The sequence below is a fragment of the Melanerpes formicivorus genome, unplaced genomic scaffold, assembly GCF_026170545.1.
Source record: "Melanerpes formicivorus ecotype bairdi unplaced genomic scaffold, bMelFor1.0.p_v2 SCAF_29, whole genome shotgun sequence".
In the NCBI taxonomy this organism is placed as follows: domain Eukaryota; kingdom Metazoa; phylum Chordata; class Aves; order Piciformes; family Picidae; genus Melanerpes; species Melanerpes formicivorus.
The window spans coordinates 9,637,612-9,658,860 of NW_027142381.1; the positions used below are offsets into that span (position 1 = coordinate 9,637,612).

General features: G+C 57.3%; 1 protein-coding gene across 7 annotated transcripts in view; it reads left to right on the forward strand.

Annotated features, from left to right (window-relative positions):
- Positions 1 to 366: 366 nt before the first annotated feature.
- SYNRG (synergin gamma) overlaps positions 367 to 21,249 on the forward strand; it is a 45,403-nt gene continuing 24,520 nt past the window's right edge. For 3 of the 7 annotated variants that reach the window (XM_068154971.1, XM_068154972.1, XM_068154970.1), the window contains exons 1-14: positions 367 to 448; positions 7,151 to 7,191; positions 8,428 to 8,546; positions 10,789 to 10,919; positions 11,214 to 11,319; positions 11,882 to 11,993; positions 13,071 to 13,361; positions 13,995 to 14,219; positions 15,596 to 15,673; positions 16,160 to 16,356; positions 17,247 to 17,477; positions 18,225 to 18,361; positions 20,431 to 20,549; positions 20,688 to 20,750. In XM_068154971.1, the coding sequence (XP_068011072.1) occupies positions 369 to 448; positions 7,151 to 7,191; positions 8,428 to 8,546; positions 10,789 to 10,919; positions 11,214 to 11,319; positions 11,882 to 11,993; positions 13,071 to 13,361; positions 13,995 to 14,219; positions 15,596 to 15,673; positions 16,160 to 16,356; positions 17,247 to 17,477; positions 18,225 to 18,361; positions 20,431 to 20,549; positions 20,688 to 20,750 (1,930 nt within the window). In that variant the 5' untranslated portion in view covers positions 367 to 368. The remainder of the gene's footprint in view (positions 449 to 7,150; positions 7,192 to 8,427; positions 8,547 to 10,788; positions 10,920 to 11,213; positions 11,320 to 11,881; positions 11,994 to 13,070; positions 13,362 to 13,994; positions 14,220 to 15,595; positions 15,674 to 16,159; positions 16,357 to 17,246; positions 17,478 to 18,224; positions 18,362 to 20,430; positions 20,550 to 20,687; positions 20,751 to 21,249) is intronic. The other 4 variants (XM_068154976.1, XM_068154975.1, XM_068154973.1 and 1 more) reach the window with 3 other exon arrangements.

A 21,249-nucleotide genomic window follows, 5' to 3' on the forward strand; every position in this document is an offset into this window, starting at 1 on the left:
GAGCCTGGCTGCATCCTGATGCTCTCAGCGACACCGAGCTCCCCTGGGCCTCCCCCAGACTCACCCCGGGAGCAGGGATTCACTGCGGAGCCCGGAGCCGCCGTGCCCGCCGCCAGCCCCGGGCCCGAGCCAGGCTGCCTCGCCGCTACCCCGGGGGCGGGGCCGGGGGCGGGGCTGGGGGTGGGGCCGGGGCAGGGCGGGGGGCGGAGCGCGGCGGGGCAGGACCGGGGGCGGAGCGCGGCGGGGCAGGACCGGGGGCGGAGCGCGGCGGCGGGGCAGGGCGGGGGGCGGGGCCAGGGCGGGGCGCGGCGGCGGCCGGCCCCGGAAGCCGGCGGCGCTCAGCTGACAGCCGCGGCCGGAGCGGGAAGATGGCGCTGCGGCCCGGGCCCGGCGCGGGGGGTGCCGGCGGGGCGGCCAGCGGCGCGGCAGCGGCTGCGGGGGCGGCCAGGTCGGTGGCGGGCGGGCCCGGGGGGCGCAGGAGGGGTGGGGGGCGGGGGCGCGGGGGCGCGGGCAGGGAGGCGATCCGGGGCACCGAGCGGGCAGCGGTGGGAGGAGCCGGTGGGCGAGCAGGAGGCAGAGGGAAGGGGGAGACCCGCGGGGGTGGGGGAGCCCTGGGGTGCGGGGCCTGGGCGGGGAGTATGTGGGGTCCCGAGCGGGATCTGTGGTGTCCCGGGCGGGATCTGTGGTGTCCTGGGTGTGGGGCGGGGGTCCCGGGCGGGATCTGTGGTGTCCCGGGCGGGGGGCCTGGAGGGGGGTGGGGTGCAGGGTCCCGGGCAGGGCGCGGGGGGCACAGCATTCGGGCGGGGTGCCTCTGGCTGTTGGGAGCCCAGCTTGGCCTCTGCCGTGTCTGGGCCGCGCAGCTGGAGCTCACCTCCGCAGCTGCCATCCCAGGCGCTGGGGCACAGAGGCGCTGGGGTCCTGCCAGCCCTGCTCGGGTGCCCCTGCTGCTGGCAGTGCCCAGTGTGGCTGTCCCCAGCGGGCAGGGCGCTGCCGGCAGGGCTGCTTCTCCCCTCCAGCCCACTGAGGGCATTTCGGGGCAGGGGCAGGGCCGGAGGCGATGCCGCAGGCGAGGCTGGGTGCTGGGAAGGGTCAGGAGCTGAAACTGCCCTGCCCTTGGGGGCGGTTTCGGGGTAGGCTGTGGCTGTTTGCCTGTTGTCCTACTTCTAGGCAGGCAAATCTGGGTAAATGCTGCGCTTGCCACAGGGAGGTTGAGTGCATTGAGCCCTCCCCTGCAGCCTGTGGCTCTGTCAGTGTCACAGGGAAGGTGGGGAGGGGGCTGGGTCCCCGAGCTGGGTCGCAGCTGTGCGCTGGGGAAGAGACATCCAAGGGCTCTGGAAGGCTGTGGCTGGAGGAGCTGAAGTGTGGCTGCCTGTGTGTGCTGGGGGGCACAGAGGCTGCCTGTGTGTGCTGGGGGGGACAGAGGCTGCCTGTGTGTGCTTGGGGGGGATGGAGGCTGCCTGTGTGTGCTGGGGGGCACAGAGGCTGCCTGTGTGTGCTGGGGGGGGGACAGAGGCTGCCTGTGTGTGCTTGGGGGGGATGGAGGCTGCCTGTGTGTGCTGGGGGGGGATGGAGGCTGCCTGTGTGTGCTGGGGGGGGGACAGAGGCTGCCTGTGTGTGCTGGGGGGACAGAGGCTGCCTGTGTGTGCTGGGGGGAGGTGATGGAGGCTGCCTGTGTGTGCTGGGGGGGGGGACAGAGGCTGCCTGTGTGTGCTGGGGGGGGGATGGAGGCTGCCTGTGTGTGCTGGGGGGGATGGAGGCTGCCTGTGTGTGCTGGGGGGGATGGAGGCTGCCTGTGTGTGCTGGGGGGGATGGAGGCTGCCTGTGTGTGCTGGGGGGCACAGAGGCTGCCTGTGTGTGCTGGGGGGCACAGAGGCTGCCTGTGTGTGCTGGGGGGCACAGAGGCTGCCTGTGTGTGCTGGGGGGGACAGAGGCTGCCTGTGTGTGCTGGGGGGGGGATGGAGGCTGCCTGTGTGTGCTGGGGGGGGGATGGAGGCTGCCTGTGTGTGCTGGGGGGGGGATGGAGGCTGCCTGTGTGTGCTGGGGGGGGGGGATGGAGGCTGCCTGTGTGTGCTGGGGGGCACAGAGGCTGCCTGTGTGTGCTGGGGGGGATGGAGGCTGCCTCTGCTCCCCAGGTCACAGGCCTGCAGCAGCTCCTGCCAGGTGAGCCATCGTCGCTCTGGGAGCAGTGCTGCCTGCCCAGCACAGCAGCAGGCAGGTAACAGAAGTGCTGCTGGTGGGCTCAGAGGCTTTCCAGAAGGAAAGGGTTTGAGATCCATTGTGTCCTGGTGTCAGGAAGTTGGTTGGTTTGAGGACAGAGTCTGGAGGTAGAGGGGAAGGTCTGTTCTCCAGCTGGGCTCTTTGCCTCGCTTCGCTGCACTTTGTGTGGGCTTCTGCCCCTCAGAGGGGCTCTGCTGGTCTGTGCTGTGCTGACAGGAGCTGTACAGCTGGGGAGCACAGGGCCCCAGCCCCCTTGCAGGCAGGGAGATGGTCTGTGTGGTTTGGTGTGTGCAGGCAGAGCGTGGCTGGGCTCAGGCCGAAGCTGTCAGCTGGCCTGGGGAGGGGGTTCTGAGCTTCGTGGTTAAAACACTTCCCTGCAGGAGTTCACAGGCTTCTGTCACTCCTCTCCAGGAGCAGGGGCTGGGTTTGGCTCCTGGGCTGTGTTCTGTGCCGTGTCCTGCCTTACACTGCCTCCTGGCTTGCCCAGAGGGTTGTGCCTGGGTGCACAAGGCCAGGGGGCCTGGAGTGCTGCTGCAGCAGAAGTGGCTGCGGGTCAGTGTCAGCAGCTGTGGACACAGCAAGGAGTAAGGAAGTGAATTGTTCAGCCTGGAGGGGAGGAGGCTCCAGGGGCACCTTGGAGCTGCCTTCCAGTGCCTGAAGGGATCCTGCAGGAAGGCTGCAGCTGTAGAGGGACTTTCCATGAGTGTGTCTGAGACAGGCCAGGGGAGAATGGTTTGGAGCTGAGGCAGAGCAGGGTTAGAGTGGAGCTGAGGAAGAAGTTCTTCAGTGCCAGGGCAGGGAGACTCTGGCACAGGCTGCCCAGGGAGGCTGTGGCTGCCTCCTGCCTGGGGGTGTTTGAGGCCAGGTTGGATGAACCCTTGAGCAGCTGAGTCTAGCTGAGAGCTGTCCCTGCCCATGCTGTGGAGGTTGGAGGAGATGAGCTCTGAGGTCCCTTCCCCCCTGAGCCGTTCCAGGCTAACTGAATCCTGAAAGCAAAGTTCCTTCTGGTCTCAGCCATGCAGGGACACCAGGCTGGGTGCTTTCTGCAGTGCCTCAGTGCAGCCCAGAGTTGGGTGTCCCCTGCCTTGCTTGCCCAGCCCTGAGGAGCCGCTGCTTGAACTGCTGTTGGACTTGCAAGAGCAGTGCCCACAGCCAGGGAGGGTTTGTGTCCATGCCTCTGGCAGGGGGAGGCCGGGGGTGGATCCCAGCTGCACCTACTGGGTGCTGTGCTGCAGGAGCTTGCTGGGCTACTTCTAATGAGCTCCTCTGCCCCTGCCCTCTAATTAGCTGCAAGGTTTTGTGTTGATTTTCTTCCTCAACAGAGGCTTATAAATAAAAGAGGAGCTGTGTGGAAAGGGATAAATATTTCATAGTCTGACCTGCCTTGGCTTCCAGCAGGCAGTGCTGCCTTGCTCTCCTCCAGAGCGTGTTTGCTGGGTGGATTCCCCACCAGAAGGGGGAATGGGAAGCTGTGAACACTTCCCATGCTCATGAGCTTTTCAGAAGCAACTCTGGGTGTCTCCTCACTCTGCCTAGGCTGAGACTGGGCTGCTTTTGCCATGCCTGGAGCTGCTGTGCTTGCAGGTCTGGCTTACAGCAGCAGCTCTGCACATCCCAACCTGCACAGGCTTGAGGGCTGCAGATGGCCAGGGAGGCAACCCTGTGCTGAGAGCTCTTCCCAAATGCAGGCAAAGTGAGACCAGCTGAACCCAAATGCAGGCAAAGCTCAGTTAGCTCAGCCTCTGAGTGGAGGAAGAAGCTTTTCTGGCCAGCACTGGGGTTTGGTTGTGGGGCCCTCTGGGAATCACAGTCACACAGAATTGACCAGGTTGGAAAAGACCTTCAAGAGCATCCAGTCCAACCTGTCACCCAACAGCATCTGATCAACTGCACCCTGGCACCAAGTGCCTCAACCAGTCTCTCAAACACCTCCAGGGAGGGTGACTCCACCACCTCCCTGGGCAGCACATCCCCCTGGCCAAGCTCTCTGCCTGTGAGGAGCTTCTTCCTCACATCAGCCTAAGCTGCAGAATTGTTTTAGAGTCAGAGAATTGTTGGGGTTGGAGAGGACCTCAAGGACCATCCAGTTCCACCCCTCTGCCATGGCCAGGGACACCTCACACTGCAGCAGGTTGCCCAGAGCCACGTCCAGCCTGGCCTTAAACACTCCTAGGGGTGAGGCTGCCACCACCTCCCTGGGCAGCCTGTGCCAGGCTCTCACCACCCTCCTGGGGAACAACTTCTTCCTCACATCCAATCTGAAGCTCCTCATTTCTGGTTTTGCTCCATCCCCCCAGCCCTATCCCTCCCTGCCCCCCTCCCCTGCCCCATTTCTCCCTTTCCTCTCAAACCCACAGCACCTGGGCTCTGTTGAGTCTCCTCCCACCCCAGCTGTGGCCACTTGGCCCTCCCCTCCCACTCCCCTATGTAATCCCCACCAGGAAGGGCAGCAGCCCTCAGCTGAGCCCCTCGGGGCTGAGGATCCTCCTCTCCTCTCAGGTCAGTGCCCACAGGGCACCCTGGGTGCTGGTGGTGGTGACTCCAAAGGCCGGGGGGCCTGCTGGCCCCCCGGTTGTTAGGGCCAACATTGATGACTGCTCCCATCCCCCCCACGGGTGCTGGTGGGGCTGGTGAGGGTCTTGCCCCTGGCTCTGGGCTGGGTGCAGGAGTGGTGGTGGTGCAGCAGGAGTGTTGATGCTGTTGTGCTGGTTACACTGCTGTGACCTGGAGGCCACTGGAGTCTGCTCTCCTCCTCCAGTAAATCTCTGTTGTTGTGCCTCTTTTTCAGACCATTGCTTCCCCCACTGCCTCCCTTCAGAAACAAGGAAGGAAAGGAGGGAAAAGCAGTGGAGCAGATCTGGCAAATGCAGTCACTTATCAATCAGCTGTGAGCAGGAAGCCCTCAGGAAGAGGGGCAGGGGAAGGGAGAATCTCTTCGTGTGAACCCCAAGGCAAATGTCATGAGGAGCAGACAGGGCAGGGCTGCATGGGGGTTGTGTTTCCTGGTGCTAAATGCAGAGTTAAAAACAGTTCAAGATGGCTTGGAAATCTTCAGTCCCACTTCAGAAAGAATCCCTGAGGCAGGGACACTGAGAAGTGAATCCCCCTCCTCAATACACAAATCCAGAACTGACCGGGTTGGAAAAGACCTTTGAGATCATCCAGTCCAACCTATCCCCCAGCACCATCTGATCAACTCAGCCATGGCACCAGGGGCCTCAGCCAGGCTCTTCCTAAACACCTCCAGGGCTGGGGACTCCACCACCTCCCTGGGCAGCACATCCCCAGGGCCAGTCTCTCTTGCTGGGAAGAATTTCTTCCTCACCTCCAGCCTAAATCTCCCCTGGCACAGCTTGAGACTGTGTCCTCTTGTTCTGCTGCTGGCTGCCTGGGAGAAGAGCCCAACCCCCACCTGGCTACAACCTCCCTTCAGGGAGTTGCAGAGAGCAAGAAGGTCTCCCCTGAGCCTCCTCTTCTCCAGGCTGAGCAACCCCAGCTCCCTCAGCCTCTGCTCCCAGGGCTGTGCCCCAGACCCCTCCCCAGCCTCGTTGCCCTTCTCTGGGCACCTTCCAGCAGCTCAACCTCTTTCTTAGATTGACTTTCAGCCAGGTCTTTGTCTTCATGATGTTTGTGTGCTGGTGAGGGGGTTAAAAGTGACCAAACTGAGCAGACCTTGGCTGTGGTGTGAGCTGTGTGAACTCAAAGTGCTCCAGAGAAGCCCAGCCCTTGTTTTGGGAGGGGGCAGAGCTCCAGAGAGACCAGAAGTGGTGGTGCTTGGGGGTGTGGGGACCTGGGCCCCCTGGAAGGTGTGGGGGTGTGTGGGTTGGGAAGGAGACACCAGCAGGCAGGGAAACAGAAGGAGCTGCAGTGTTGAGGAGGCTTTGAGTCAGAGGAAATGCAGAGCTCCCTGGGGTGTCGTGGTGACTCTGACCTGCACCTCACTCCTGGATGAAGGCCTCATTTAAATGCCCTCCTGGGCCTTGTGCTGCACAGCTCTTACATCCATGACCCAGGCTGGCTTTTGCAAGCTGGGGCACTGCCTGCAGTCATCTCTGGCTGTTTGCTGCTCTCCTCTCAGGCAGCTGCTTTTCCATCCACCCTGGTGCTGAGGGGCACTGAGTGTCCCCAAGCCTGCTCCTGTCCTGGTGCTGTGGTGTAACAGCTGCTGGGACACGGAGGGAGGCTCCTGTGGGGTGGATCACTGCTGGTGTGGGGTTCTGAGAGCTGCCTGCAAGGGGTCAGGGAGGTGCAGGCAGGCAGCACATGCTGCTGTTGGGGGGCTGGCAGTTCCCATCAGCATCCCAGCTGAAGCTGCAGCAGTCCTTCCCCCTGCTGCACCTGGCCCCTGCTGCTGGAGTCGCTTTCCCTGGGCACCACTCCTGTGGTGAGAGTGACTGAGAACAGAGACCTGCATGAACTGGGGACACTGTGTTTCCCAGTGGGGAGAGTGCAGAGGTGGAGGAGTCTGGTGGCTACTTCACTCCTCTGCAGCAGGCTGCTGTTAAGCAGCTGAGAACTGTTGTCTGGTGCAGTTGTTGGTCCTGCTGAGTCAGACTTCCAGCAGGAGATGTTTATTCATCCCCCTGGTGCTCAAAGGCCTGGCCTAGCCTCACAGCCTCACCTGTCTCCATCCTGTGTGGGTGCCAGAGCTCTCCTGTGGGGGATGTGGATGAGTCAAAGCCATTTCAGTGCTGCTCTGGAGGATTAGAGCTATTTCTTCCTTGCTGTGCAGCCTGTGCTGGGGGGGATCCCCAGTGGCCTCTTCCTGCCCTGGGGCTGGTTTCTCTGGGCCCTGTAGGAGCAGATGGATGTGCTGGCCAGGAGCTGGGAGGCTGTGGGGGGTGGTGCTGAGGTGCAAGCCAAGGTGGCTTTCCCACTCCCTGCTGGGCACTACAGTCACAGACTTCCATGTTGCTTTCTCCCCCTCCTCCAGCTTCATGTTTCCTGTCGGTGGTGGCTTGGGTCCTCCTCAAGGTAAGTATGAGCTTAACAGCTGCAGTGTGAACCAGATGCATTCAAATGCTCAAAGCAGGATGGCTCTGTGCTGCTGCTCACAAGTGTGATGGTTAATTGCACTCCCCTTGCACCCAGTGCTGCTGAGCTGAGCTGACCTTCCCCCAGAACTTGCAGTGCTGTGCTCCCAGGGTGCCAGATCAGAGAGCCAGGGACCCTGCATCCCTCTCCACCTGCAGCCTGGATTTGCCTTTAAGAGTTTAGTGTTATTCTGAGTGTGGTATTTCCCCTCTCTGTGCTCCATCTCCCAGCTGTGCATACCCACGTTGTGTGGTGTTGCAAGACCTGGTAAATATTTACAAAGCACAGCAAGACCCTGGGACAAGAGTCCCAACCTGAGGGGAAAGTATTCATACAGTAGGGGAGCCTCAGCCTTGCATTACCTTTGTTCTTCCTCTTGAGTGCTGGTTAATTGATGGAAAACACAGAGGGCTTGTGGGGAATGGGGAGAGTTGCATCCTAAAAAGTCTCAGGGACTGGTTTGTGGATGGCTGCTGAGCGTGGCACATCCCTCCTGCAGTGCCTGGGTGTCTGATGTGCAGTTGCTCACAGTCAGAACCAGCTCACAGTGTGCTGGCAGCAAACCCGTGGTAGTGAAGGCCTCCCCAGGTGGCAGATGCAAGGTGTGGCAGCACTGAATCCCAACCCACTTGGCTGCACCCACTGGAGGAGTACCCCAGGTTGCTTTGCCCAGACACTGTGAGGCTCCTGCCTGCAGAGGCCAATTAACCTCCAGCCAGGCCAGAGGGGGAAGCTGTGCTGTGATGGATTCAGTTCCCAAGGCTTCTCTTCAGAAGCTGCCAGTGTGTGAAGCTTTCCCTTGCAAGGGAAATGGGCAATTAGCAGCAGCACTCAGTCTGCTTAATTAAATCTCATTAATTGGGAATGACCCTTTCAGGAAAACCTTGTGGGAAGAATCCCACAGAGAGTCCTTGGGATGCTGGGAGAATGCATCAGCTTGGCTGGCAGGCAAGCCTCAGGAAGGGCTCTTCCCTTGGAGTGGCCAATGGCTGAGCTGAGGGAACCCTGTGGCTGCTGCTCTGGAGCTGTGGTGCTTTGTTTTCCCTTTCCAAGTGGCCCAGCAAGACTGCAAGCTGATTTGTGTTTGCTCCTTTAGTCAGGAGAAGACAGGAGAGAAGCAAATGAGAGAGGGAGAAGCTGGCATGGGAGCTCACCTTGCTGCCTGCTTCCTTGCAGGGATGATCCCCATGCAGCAGCAGGGCTTCCCCATGGTTCCTGTCGTGCAGTCCAATATGCCAGGCATGATGGGGATGAATTATGGATCTCAGATGCCCCCTGGACCCATGGCCATGCAGGTGGGTGAGATGAAACGTGGGCTGAGATGGGGAGTGACTGGAAAGGCCTTGCCTGAAAGGGGGCAGCTGGTGCCTGGTGCCCTCCCAGCTGCAGGCTGGAGGGTCAGAAGCTGAGGGGAGGCTACTGCTGTGGTGTGGGCCATGCTGCTTGGAAGCACTCTGTGAATCACAGACAGCTCTGGTGAGCTCAGGAATCCCCCAAGGCTCCCTGGGCTCTGGGTGGAGGGGGGGTTGGCACACATTGCTCACTGTTGTGGAGCAGAGAGGAGCGAGGGTGTAGTGTGAGGACAGCAGCAGAGCTATTTCAAGCCCCTTGGATGCTGGAGCCCCCTCAGAGATGTCAGAATCCAAACTTGCAGCTCCTGATGGGTGTTGTGACACCCAAGTGTGCTGAGAAGCAGGGCCTGTGAACAGGAAAGGAAACAAAGCCGCAGCAAGAGGCCTCCCACTCCAAAGTGTGGTTGTTAATAGTATGGAGTGAAGTGAGTGCAATTCAGAGCTCCCCCAGCAGCCCTCTGCTGCCCTCCTGATTTGTGCTTCCTGCTGCTGCTGTTTCAGGTCCTTGCCATGCAGGGGGTTGGTGAAAGTGCTTTAAATGCGACCTTTGTAGGCTGGGGAGAAGTGGCTGTGGGCACAGGCTGCTGGATCAGGACCAGCTCACTCCCTTTGTGCCCCTTTGCAGCTCAGGTGCTGGAGTTAAGTGGCAGCTGATGAAGGTTTTTGGGTGCCCTGTTCTGGGGAGCAGGCAGTCTCCTGGAGTGCTGCATCTTCTCCCCTGGTCACTTCCCACCTGCCCTGCTCCTGTGTTTCCTTCCTTGTTGTGCCTGCAGTAACTTTGGCTGTGGCTCTGCCCTCCCTAGCCCAGGCCCAAGGATGCCACAGGAGCAGCTGATGCTGTGTTTTCTCTTGTGGTCTTTTGGCCTCTGTTCAGCCCCAAAGGTGCTTCTGTGTAACTGTGCTGAAGTGCAGGGGTTTGGCCTGGCCCTGTGGCCAGAGCTGCTGTGACAAACTGCACCTGGTGACCTTGCCCCCTCCCTGCCCTCCCCTCCTGAACTTATTGGATTCATTTTGTGAAGCTTCTCATAGGAAGAGGTTTTTATGAGAGCTGCTCTAAAACCAGCAGTCAGCTTCTGTTCTCACCCTGTGTGTCCTGATACCTGCACCAAAGTGAATGAGCAGGAAAGGCTTCTCTGGCAGGCTGCTTTGCTGCTGCCCCTCTGGCAGAGTGGGGCTCAGGGAAGGGCTCTCACCCAGAGGCACTTTGCTCAGACAGGTCTCCTCTTGGCTGCTGTCACAGGCTGGCTGCTGTCACAGGCTGGCTGCCTCCCTTGCACCCCTGCACAAGCTGTGTTTGAGCAGCCAGCAGCCAGGCTGGAGCTGCAGCTCCAGCAGGGAGTTTGTAACTACAGAATCACTCAGGACAGGACACAAACCCCGAGAGAAGCCCAGAGCACAGCACTGGACGGGGGCAGCCCTGCAGGATGCCCGGCAGCCTTCCTGCTCCCGAAGGGATTGTAGGGGTTTGAAGTCTTGGTTTCTGTGTTTGAGCAGAGGCCAAAGTGCCTCCTGCAGCCCTGCTGAGTGCGAGGGAAGAGTGCCCTCTGCTGAGTGCCCAGCACCCAGCGCTGCAGCTGCTCAGCCTCTGCTCCCCCGGGCTGAGCTCCACCTCCTTGGCGGCGTGTGGCCAGCAGGGCAGGGGAGGTTCTGCTTCCCCTCTGCTCGGCCCTGGTGAGGCCACACCTGGACTCCAGTTCTGGGCTCCCCGGGTCAAGGACAGGGACTTGCTGCAGGGGGGACAGCAAAGGGCTGCAAAGATGCTGGGGGGAGTGGAACAGCTCTGTGGTGAGGAAGGGCTAAGAGAATTGGGGCTGCCTGGTCTGGAGAAGAGCAGCCTGAGAGGGATCTGATCAATGCTGATCAATACTTCAAGGGTGGGTGGCAGGAGGCTTTGTTCAGTGGTGCCCAGTGCCAGGAGAAGGGGCAGTGGGCACAGACTGGAACAGAAGTTCCATCTGAACATGAGGAGGAACTTCTTTAATGTAAGGCTGCTGGAGCCCTGCAGCAGGCTGCCCAGGGAGGTGGTGGAGCCTCCAGCCCCACCCGGATGTGTTCCTGTGTGACCCTGCCTGGGGGGGCTGGACTGGATGGTCTGCAGGGGTCCCTCCCAGCCCCTCTTCTGTGGTTTCCCAGTTGCCATTGGTTTGGCTTTTGCTACCTCTGGGCTGTGTTTGCTCTGTTGCAGGGCGGCATGGCCCTGGGGCCGCTGCCGGCGGCCGGGATGCCCTACATGGGACAGGCTCCCTTCCTGGGAATGCGCCCGGCAGCCCCGCAGTACAGCCCGGACATGCAGAAGCAGTTTGCAGAGGAACAACAGTAGGTGACACTTTACTGACTCCTGGGAAAGGGGGAGGTTGTGGTCTGAAGGGCAGCCCCACAAAGCCAAGTGCTGGCAGTCCCTGCAGGGGATGAATCCGCTCAGTGCTGAGGGTGCTGCGGAGGCCGCTCCACGGAAGGGCATCTCTGAAGCTGATGGTGGCTGCCACGCAGCTCTGAGGAGTGCAGATGTGTGCAGCCAGCCACAAGAATGTGAGACACAAAAGAGGGACTTGCCAGGAAAACTGCACTCAAAAGTGATTGTTCTCTCTTCTGAAAATCCTTTTGCTTCAGGAAGAGGTTTGAGCACCAGCAGAAGTTCCTAGAAGAGGAAAGGAAACGGCGCCAGTTTGAAGAGCAGAAGCAAAAGCTGAGGCTCCTCAGCAGTGTGAAGCCCAAGGTGTGTCCTGGGCCGTCGGGGGGGTTGATGCCTTCTACTTGCATGGTCTCCTTCAACAAGCACAGAAGAGGGGAACTGAGATGAGATCTTGGAAAGCATCTGGAATAGTCAGTCCTGTACACACAGTTGGTGTAAACAAAGTCTGGTGCTGGAAGTGAGATCAGCTGTTGGAAAGCAAACCAACCTGGTGTGTGAGGTTGGGGAACAGATTGGCTTTGCAGCACAGAGGATGTTTGCTTGCCTCTTTGTTAGCTTTGGACAAAGCTTTGGGTGCTTGCAGTGAGCTCAGCAGTGCAGGCAGCTGAGTAGGGTTTGTCTCTTGCTCCTGTGAGAGAGCTTTGCCCAGAGACTGAGGAGCTCTGCTGGGGGGAGCCTGCAAAGTGCTTGGTTTGCTTTCTGAAGAGGGGAGCTGGTGTTGGTGTGCTGCAGCAGGGCTCTGCTGGAGGGAGGAGGGACTCAGTCCAGCAGCAGGCTCTGCTCAGCTTGGAGCTGAGGGGGTGTGGGTATGGAGACCAGCTGAGCTTGCTGGGTGTTTCTCAGCTGATGTTCTGTGGTGTTTCAGGCAGGTGAGAAGAGCAGGGATGATGCCTTGGAAGCCATCAAAGGCAACCTGGATGGTTTCTCCAGAGATGCTAAGATGCACCCCACGCCGGCAGCGCACCCCAAGAAGCCAGGTTTGTCCTTCCCTCACTCCAGCTGCAAGCCAGGCTGGGGAGTGCTCAGCAGGGGCAGCTCAGTCCAGGAAGGACTTTCATGTGGGGCTGCAGAAGCCAGGGGGGGACCTGCTTGGCAAATAAAGGCTCATTGTAGCAACTGTTTGCTTGGTCAGGCTGTGAAGGTGGAACATCAGAGAGCAGCTCTTAGCAGAAGAGCTTAATGTGCTCTGCTTGAAGGGAAACAGGACAGGAATTGATCATCTGCTGTTCTTTTCTAGCCAAAGCATTAATTAATGTTTTTCAGCGTGCTTTTGAAGCCCAGAGGTGCTGTACAAGTGCTAAGAATGATCAAAACCTTGTGTAATGACTTCAGGGTGCTGTGCCAGCTCCACCTGTGTCCCACTGCCTGGGCACAGCCAAACCAAGGCTGCCTGTGGCCTGCTCTCAGTGGTTACTACATTTGTAGCAATCCCTACTGAGGATTTCCTGTGGGCTGCAGTGGAGTTTGTTCTGTCTCCAGCCTATAAAAAGCTTCTCTCTGTGGGAAATCTTTGTCTCCACTGTGGGTTTGCTTCTTGGTAGCTGTGCAGTGACACTTGTGGTGTCTGTGGGTTTGCCCATCCTGTGCCACTTCTGTTCAGTGGTGACTCTGGAGGGGATCAAGCAGAAGATTCTCAGTGAGGAGGCATTTCTCTCCTGCCTGTGATACCTCTCTGAGGCTAACACTTTCCTTCAAGGGAGAGTGGCCCCCTGAGCAGACTGCCCCCACAGTCCAGTTTGAACTCTGACCTCCTGCTTTGCTGTGACCCATTCTGTTTACAAGAGGTAGAACACTTTCATGGGCAGTGTTAAGAGCCAAGTTTCCAGGTGTCTGCCTCAGAGAGCCCTGGGGGAGAGGATGCATGCTTGGAAGTGGCTGCTCAGTTTTGCCTTCTGTCTGCCAGGGTGGCAGTGACCCTTCCCATCCCTGCCAGGCTGTGTCCCCTGCTGTTTGCCCTCCCCCATTTGCTTTGTGTGCCCATACTTGTCCCCTTTCCTGCCCCCCCAGGAGCCTTTCTCCTCATCACTGTGCATTGTGTCCATTCCATTTTGCAGATCACTCCACTCCATCCCATTCTGCTGTATCTGTTTCCCACTCTGCTTTTCTCGGGGATGAAGAATTTAGTGACTTTATCCAAGGGCCTGTTGACCCCCCCAGAGTGGTGCCTCAGCCCTCCTCCCAGCCTTTCCGTTCTGCCACTGAGGCTGGGCAGCTGCTTTCAGAACAGGCTGTGGTCCAGCCTCTCCCTCCAGCCCAGGCTCCAGTGATACCCACCCTGCATGGTACAGCTGGGCAGGTTCCTTACTTTCCCACCTCTGCAGCTTCACCCCATAGCCATGCACCAGGTAACTCTCCAATATCCTTTTTGGTTTTACCTATCACCTTCTGCCACAGAGCTGCACAAAGCTTTCATTCACTTTGTTGGGGCTGCAATGGAATACCAACCTGCTGAGCCATGGGAAAAGAAGGCTCAAGTCCCTTCCTTCCCTGCAAGTCACACATGGATCCAGAGATGGCTAAGTGTATGCCTGAGGCTGGGTTTAAGTGAATCAAGTCTTGTGTACTAAGCATCTCCCTCAGTCTGAGTAGCAAAGGAAGATCAGCTGGGATGGTGGTGGCAGGAAGAACTGATGAGGGGCACTGGGTTGCTTCCTCTCTTGGGGGCTAGATGGATGTGGGTGAGGTGAAGAAGTTTGCAGGTCTTGGACCCTTCTGCTGGTGCCCAGATGGTTATGCAGCAATAATCCTAATGCAGCAAACAGCTTGAGGTGTTCCTTGTGGCTTTGTTGGGGTGGTTGTGTGTGCAAGGTAAGTAAAGGGCAGAAGTGCTGGAGCAAGGTGGTGCTGTGGTCTGAGCTGGGACAGACGTCCTGAGAGCTCCTCAGGGCTGCCAACAGTGCTTTTCCTCTGGAACTGTGGGACTGGGAGCTGGGAGGCTAATAACAAAACATAAATCATTCCCCCTGCTGTTTATTCAGGCTCTGCCTTGGAGGAGAAACTCTTAAATAATGGCTCAAATGAATCTGAACAAGAGCAAACCAAAGTTAAAGCATCTGAAGTTGAGCACAAAGCCTCAGCTGCAAGCCAAGCTCACCCCAGTCTAACCAGCAGTGCCTGGGGTGTTGTAGGTGGACATGAAAGTGGTGCCAGTGCTGCTGAGGTGCACAAGGCTTCAGAACAAAACCTAGCAGTTGAAGAGTGTGGTGAGCAAACCAAACAGAACTCCAATCTCATAGGATGCTGCTTGACTGCTAACACTCTGTGCACTAATTCCAAGGGCACTCTGCATCACTTGGCTCTCAATGCCTGCTTGAATAACGTTTCAGTGCCTCCTGCTCCCTGCTGAAATGTAACAGCTCTGATTTTTGCTCTCAACTTCTGCCACATGAGTTTCCTGCTGGAGTCACTTTTAACATGTTTGTTTAATCAGGTCTGGCTGGGAGCGTTCTGCCCTCTGTCTTGGGGGGCAAACAAAACCAGCTGTGCCCTCCAGAGATGATTTCCCTTCTGGCTGAAGGGAACTTCCCCTTGAAGATGGTGACTGTCCTGGTGGGCTTTCATCTCTGAGCTTGGAGGGGATAAAATCTTGTTAGGTTACAACTCCTAGCTAGTTGATACTTGTTTCTGGATGGGAGCTGCTTTCCCTTCTCATTTTTTGATGTTAAAGGGGCTGAGTTTCATCAAGAGAGTCTGAAGGGTGAGAAGCAAGAACTGATAGGGTGCAGAAATGTATGGGAGGGTTGTTGAAGCTGAAGGGTAGTGAGAGTGGAGGGAGCAGCAAATTCATTTTACTTGGCTGGTGAGATGGAAGCAATTGCTTATATTAGAGTGTGCTTGGAGTTGTGGGATGGCTAGAAATTAGACTGCAGTCAGGAGGGAATCCACGTGGAAGATGAGGAGATGCAAGGGCACTGGGATAGACACTGAGATCCAAAATCATTCTGACTTTTGTTAGAGCTCCATCCAACTTGAGGGTAAAATCTGCTTAGAAGGATCTAGAGAGGCAGCAAACCCCTGAGGGTGAGGGCAAGAGTCCATGCAGTGGGGAAGGAAATAAGCAATTCACAGAGGGTCAGGTGTGGCAGATTCTGTGGTGGTGCAGGCAGTGAGGATGTCTCCTGGGTCTGAAGACTAGGGGCAGTGGGGCAGGGGATGTGTCCTGCTGGTGGTGGCTTTCCCTGGGCAGGCTGTGCTGGTGGCAGGCATGAGTTCAGTACTCCACAAGCAGCCCTGCCAGCCTCCACTGAGGGGAAGACTGCATTTGATGTGGCACAGAACTGCTGCTGTGAAGTTTTAAGAGCCAGTGAGGGCCTCTGTACAGCTGGGAATGAAGATGGGTGCAGATGAGCTCCTTGTTTGGTTGTGTGTGTGACTAACTGCCAAGCCCCTCTGGTCCTGTTGAGGCACACGTGCCTGCAGTGGCTGTTTCTCCCCTGGGACAGTGATTCCTGTCTGAAATCTTTGCCTGAAATGCTAAGTGACACTGCCCAGCTGCAGTCTAGTCTCTGAGACCTTGGCAGCCATCATCTCTGTCTTCTAACACCACTGTCTCTTTCCTTCCTGAATGGAAAACATGCAGGAGTTGGAGTCTTCCCTGCCCAGGACCCCATCCAGCAAATGATGCCTGCCTGGATTTACAACGACAGCCTGGTGCCAGGTGAGCAGGGAGTGGGCAGGGGGAGGGCTGGCTGCACTGTGCTGCCAGCCCCAGCACTGCTCTCCAGGCAGCAGATGAATCCATTTGGGGGGGGTTTATCTCCTGGGAAGCAGGGGTTTATCAGGCATGTGAAATGTGTCATCTGGAGTTTGTCATCACAGCAGATTGTGCTACTGGAGGTGGCACTGCTGATACTGCTGCCTGCTTGGGTACCCTGGGCTTGGGCCTAGCTTCTAATTAAGCAGCCTCATTTCTTAAGGCTATTTATGTTCTATATGCAAATAGGAAATGAAATGCTGCAGTAAATATTGATCACCCTGAGGTTTAAACATGTGAAGCTGCTGTGAGTACCTTTTGCATGGATCCTCCTGCAGTTTCAGCAGAGAGCTCTGTTGGAGTGGAGCAGGAGCTCTGCTACACCAACTGAAGCCACACTGGTCTGCAATAACCATCCAGTAATGCAGTTCACTGGTTCCCTCCTAACAGAGCTGTACAAGAAGATTTTAGAAACCACCTTGACTCCTGCTGGAATAGACACAGCTAAGCTCTATCCCATACTGATGTCTTCTGGATTGCCCAGAGAGACCCTTGGGCAGATCTGGGCTTTAGCCAACCGTACCACCCCTGGGAAGCTGACCAAGGAGGAGCTCTATGCTGTGCTGGCTATGATAGCAGTCACTCAGGTATGGCCAGCACTGCAGGTGAGTGCAGTTCACAGCCTGATTGTGTGCCAGTGGCTGCTAGATACACCACACTTGCAGCCAGGTACTGCTCTGGAAGTCCAGAGGAGAAACTCCCCTTGGAACTTCAGTGGGGTTGTGATTTCCTCCCCTGCACTGACATTCAGTTACTCCTTTCCTTAGGGTCAGCTGAGGAGCACTTAGCCATCCCCACCAAACCCTGTGTGTGTGACAGCCCTTAGCCATCCCCACCAAACCCTGTGTGTGTGACAGCCCTTAGCCATCCCCACCAAACCCTGTGTGTGCTTGCAGAGGCAAACACTGGCTGTTTTTCCTCTGGGTCATCCATGTCTGTTTTCCTCCAGCCCCCTAGTTCCTGGGTCCCTCAGTCTGTGACTGTCTGGACTGCCTTTCTTCTGCACCAGTGGAGTGTGCATTTTAGGCTTCCATTCTCTGTCAGCACAGTGCCACCTCTTAGCAGTTGTTTCTGAGCACCAGCCCTGTGTGGAAGCTGAGGCAAGAGGATCCTGAGCAGTGAGGATGGAAGCTGAGGCCCCCTGCGGGGTGGCTGTGTGGGAAGGCTGATGCAGCACACGCCAGGTTCAGCACAGCTTTGCTCTCCAGTGCTGGCTGGATTGGTTTGCTGAAAGCCAAACAGGAATGCTGTCAAATGCCTCTGCCCAGCCTGGCAGGTGTCATCCCCACCTGTGTAGCTCCAGCAGGCAGGGTGTTGAGCTGGATTCCCCTCGACAGGCTCCTGCTGGCCTGTTCTGCTTTGGAGGCTTCGCTTGGAGCGCGGCCAGGACCCTGCCCGTCTGTGATCCCAGCGCTGGGGGATGGCAGTGGGTGACACTGTGCCTCCTGGGTGATGCCTTTGCTGTTCTGCCTTGCAGAGAGGAATACCTGCAGTGAGTCCTGATGTGCTGAACCAGTTCCCAGCTGCTCCTGTGCCCACCCTGAGTGGATTTCCCATGCCGCTGCCCGCCCCGGTGAGCCAGCAGCCGCTGCTGCCCTCCGCACCGCCCGGCCCCATGCCCCTGATGGGAATGAGCATCGCAGCCCCGGGGGGCACAGCTGCAGCACAGCCTGCAGGAGGCTTCCTGCCACCCTACCCACCTGGCCAGGTCAGCTGCCTCTTCTTGCCTGCCAAACCTCTTCTGTGCTGGGAAGGGAGTGAGCCTCTTCCAGGAGACATAGAATAGAAGTCAGCAACAGGAAGTGGAGCTGGAGCCTGGCTCACACTTCTGACCCAGGGAGCTGTGCCCCTGAGGATGTTCCCTCTTACTGCACTTTCTTCTGGTGCTCTCCATTACACAGCAGTTGCACTGAAAGGAGGTTTCAGTGGCAGTTAGCATTTTGTGTGCACATCAGGTGGAGTTTTGGGTTAAACTCCACAGGCTCCATGGGCTGGAAAACAAGGCAGAGGTGCCAAGGGAAGCTGGGAGTGAGGAAGGCCTCTGGTTTACAGCACTGTAAATCATCTGGGGGAGAAACTTTGCTGTTTGCAGATATGGTGCAGCCCCTTTCAGCAGATATTTCTCCTGCTGCTTTTGCTCTGTGTGTTGATTTTAAATGATGAAGTTACTGATGTTTGCTCTGTGTTAAAGGATTCCGTGGCTAGGATCAATAACCTGTTCAAGAGATTAATTCCTTTTCCACCTGTTGTTCCCCTCTGCACCCTGTGTGTGCTGAGCTGGGTGGGGTGCAGGCAGAGGGGGAGCAGTGACCATGCTCCTCTTGCCTTCTCTTTAACTCTTCAGGGGCTGGTGCTGCTCCCAGCTGCTCTGTGCTGGCTGACAACTTGCAAAGACAGCAATCCCCCAATGTTTGTGAGCAGCTCACAACAGCTACAAATGTTGTTTGTGATTCAGGTAGTGAAGGCAGAAGAGGATGACTTCCAGGAGTTCCAAGATGCTTCCAAGTCTGGCTCCCTAGATGACTCTTTCCCTGACTTCCAAGGGGATGTGGCTGGCTCCTCCAAAGCAGCCAGCTCGCAGCAGCGGAGCAGGTAGCAGACTCTGGCTCCCACAGAGCTTTGATTTGTTCCCCCTCAGCATTTTAGAACTCTTGTCAGCAATGAAATGTTTTCCTCCTTTGTGGGTAGCTTTCTAGCCTGTAATTTCCTGGGGTCAGCTGACTTCTCCTCTGACAGCTCCTTCTGGAGGGCTTCCTGAATCCCAGATGGTATTTGGTGTGCTGGGGGGGGCTGGCCAGGCCTCAGCATTCCAGTCAGCAGGCTGAGGTACATTGGGTGTACAAGGTATGGAGACAAGCTCTCAAGTGTTCAGAGACTGCACAGGCAATTGAAGCTCCTTCACACTGTGCATTCAGGTAAAAATCTTCCCTGGAGCACTCAGCAAAGCACCCTGGGGCAGGGCAGTGCTGCAGCTGGTGCTGTGTGCTTCTGTGGAAGGGCTGAGCCAGGTTTGCTGGAGTTGGTGCAGACCATTTGCTGATGTTGAGGTCTCTGTCTCCATGCCCTGAATAGGGACTCCAGAATTCATGCAAACAGCATGACATCATGTCTTAAATGACAGAGCCCCAGTGGACAGAGGGCTTGTTATTCCTGTCCTTTCCCTGGCCACTGCTTCAAGCTGTGCCAACTCTAAACCTCATCTGGAAGCTCCTTCAGCCATCAGCTCTGCCTTTTCACCTGGGGCACTGCCAGCATCTCATTCTGGATTGTAAGGAAGGAAGTAAACCACCACAGTCTGGAGGTGTCTGAGCAGGGCTGTGAGGATGATCTGAGGGCTGTCCCTCTCCAGCAGCTCCATGTCTGTGTGCTGGGGCACCAGAGCTGGAGGCAGCACTCTAGGTGGGGTCTCAGCAGAGCAGAGGGGCAGAATCCCCTCCCTGTGCTGCTGCTCTCCCTGCTTTGGTTGCAGCTCAGCACACAGCTGCCTGCTGGGCTGCCAGAGCACATGGCCAGCTCAGGGTGAGTTTATCAACTGACAGCCTCAAGCCCTTCTCCTCAAGGCTGCTCTCCATCCATTCTTCACCCAGCCTGGATTTGTGCTTGTGACTGCCCCAGCCCAGGTGCAGGGCCTTGCACTTGGCCTCCTTGAACTTCATGAGGGTGGCTTGGGCCCCACCTCTGAAGCCAGTCTGAGTCCCTGTGTCAGCCCTTCTCTCCTTGCCCCAGCTCCCTGCTCTGCTGGGGAGGGCTCCCTGGGGGATGGAGCAAGTGCTGCAGTCCAGCCCCGGCCACGGGCTGACTGTAGAGGCTTCTTGCAGCAGCCCTTTATCCACTTGCAAAGGCAGACTGTCACAACGAGCTCTACTCTAATTGCTCACTGAGCTCTGCTTCCCCCCTGCCTGTGGAGCACAGCTCATTACCCACTACATGGGCCGGGCTTGCATAGCTAATAGCCTGCGCTGCAGCCATGGGAGACTGCGTTCTGTTCCCAGCAGCTCTGCATTTGGGAGGTGGTGCTGCCTGGCTGCAAGCATCCCAGCCCATCGCTAGCAGTGTGCCAGCCCTAGGTTGGTGTGGTGCTTGTAGGCTGCTGATAAGGAGATTTAAATGGCTCTGGAAAGATTCTTGCTCGGGGCTGGAGATCACCGAGAAATGCATTCAGGTTTTCAGCTGCCTGGTGTCGAATGACACACCGGAGGTGAAAGGCAGCATTCATATGTAAAGGATGTTGTTCTGTGGAGCTGCCAAGGTCTGATAAGGGGCCTTGTGTGGAGGGGGAGCCAGGCTCTGTCTCCTGAATCTTGCAGCAGCTGCTGCCACGGTGTCAGGGTATTGTGGCAGGTTTGCTGTAGGAAGTGGAGTGTGTTTATGTGCAAGAAGATTGCTGCTGTAACTCGGGGACTAATCCTTGTTTTGCTGATGAGATAGCTGCCTGAACTGCCTGCTTTACACTGACAGACATTCAAAGCTGTCCTTTCCTGCCTTTCAGACAGGGGTTCCACTTGATCCTCTTAATTCTGCAGTATGTGATGCAAAGTGGCATCACAGAACCACAGACTGGGTTGGGTTGGAAAGGAGCTGAGAGCTCATCCCCTGCAGCCCCTGGAGATGTGGATTTCTTGGGGATCAATTCAAAACTTTGCTTTTCTCTCTGTTTTTAGTGTCCCTCCTTTGCTAGTGCCACTCCCAGGCAGTAAGGCACTCTCCACTCCGGATAAGTATGCTGTGTTTAAAGGGATTGCAGCTGAGAAGCCTTCAGAAAGCACAGCCCCTTTTGGAGGTAAAGGGCAAGGCAATCAACCCCTGTGAGCACCTCTGGTGGTGTTGCACACAGCTTGGCTTGCTGCTGGTGTGAATGCTCTGACCCCAGAGCACTGAGGCCAGCAGTGTGATGCATTTCCTCTCTCCTCCTCACCAGATGCCGGGGACAGGTACAGTGCTTTCCGTGAGCTGGAGCAGCCCCCGGAGCCCAAGCCCTTGGGTAAGCAGCAGGAGCCTGGCAGCTGCTCTGGCAGCTTCACTCTGCTTTTTGTACCTCTTCTCTCTGGTTGCAGGATTCCATCCCTACACTTCTAATGGGGCCTCTGCTGCCCTGAGCAATCTGGGAGTGGAGCAGTCTGGGCCTTGTGTTCCTGGATCTCTGCTGCCTGCTCCTGACTTGTACTGCAAAATGAGATTCATGCATTCAGGGTTGGGTTGGGAGGCAGCTCAAAGCTCATCCAGCTCCAACCCCCTGCCATGGGCAGGGACACCTCCACCAGCCCAGCTTGCTCAAGGCCTCATCCAGCCTGGCCTGGAACACCTCCAGGGAGGGGGCAGCCACAGCCTCCCTGGCTGGAGTTGAAATGAGGATTCTTATTCTTAGAAGACAGAACAAGGTGCTGCTGGACAAAACTGCAGCTTCCTTTTTTCCCCTGTTGGGCAGCACTTAACCTTTTCATGGTCTCTGGTGCTCTAAGATGAATCTGATCACTTGGTTT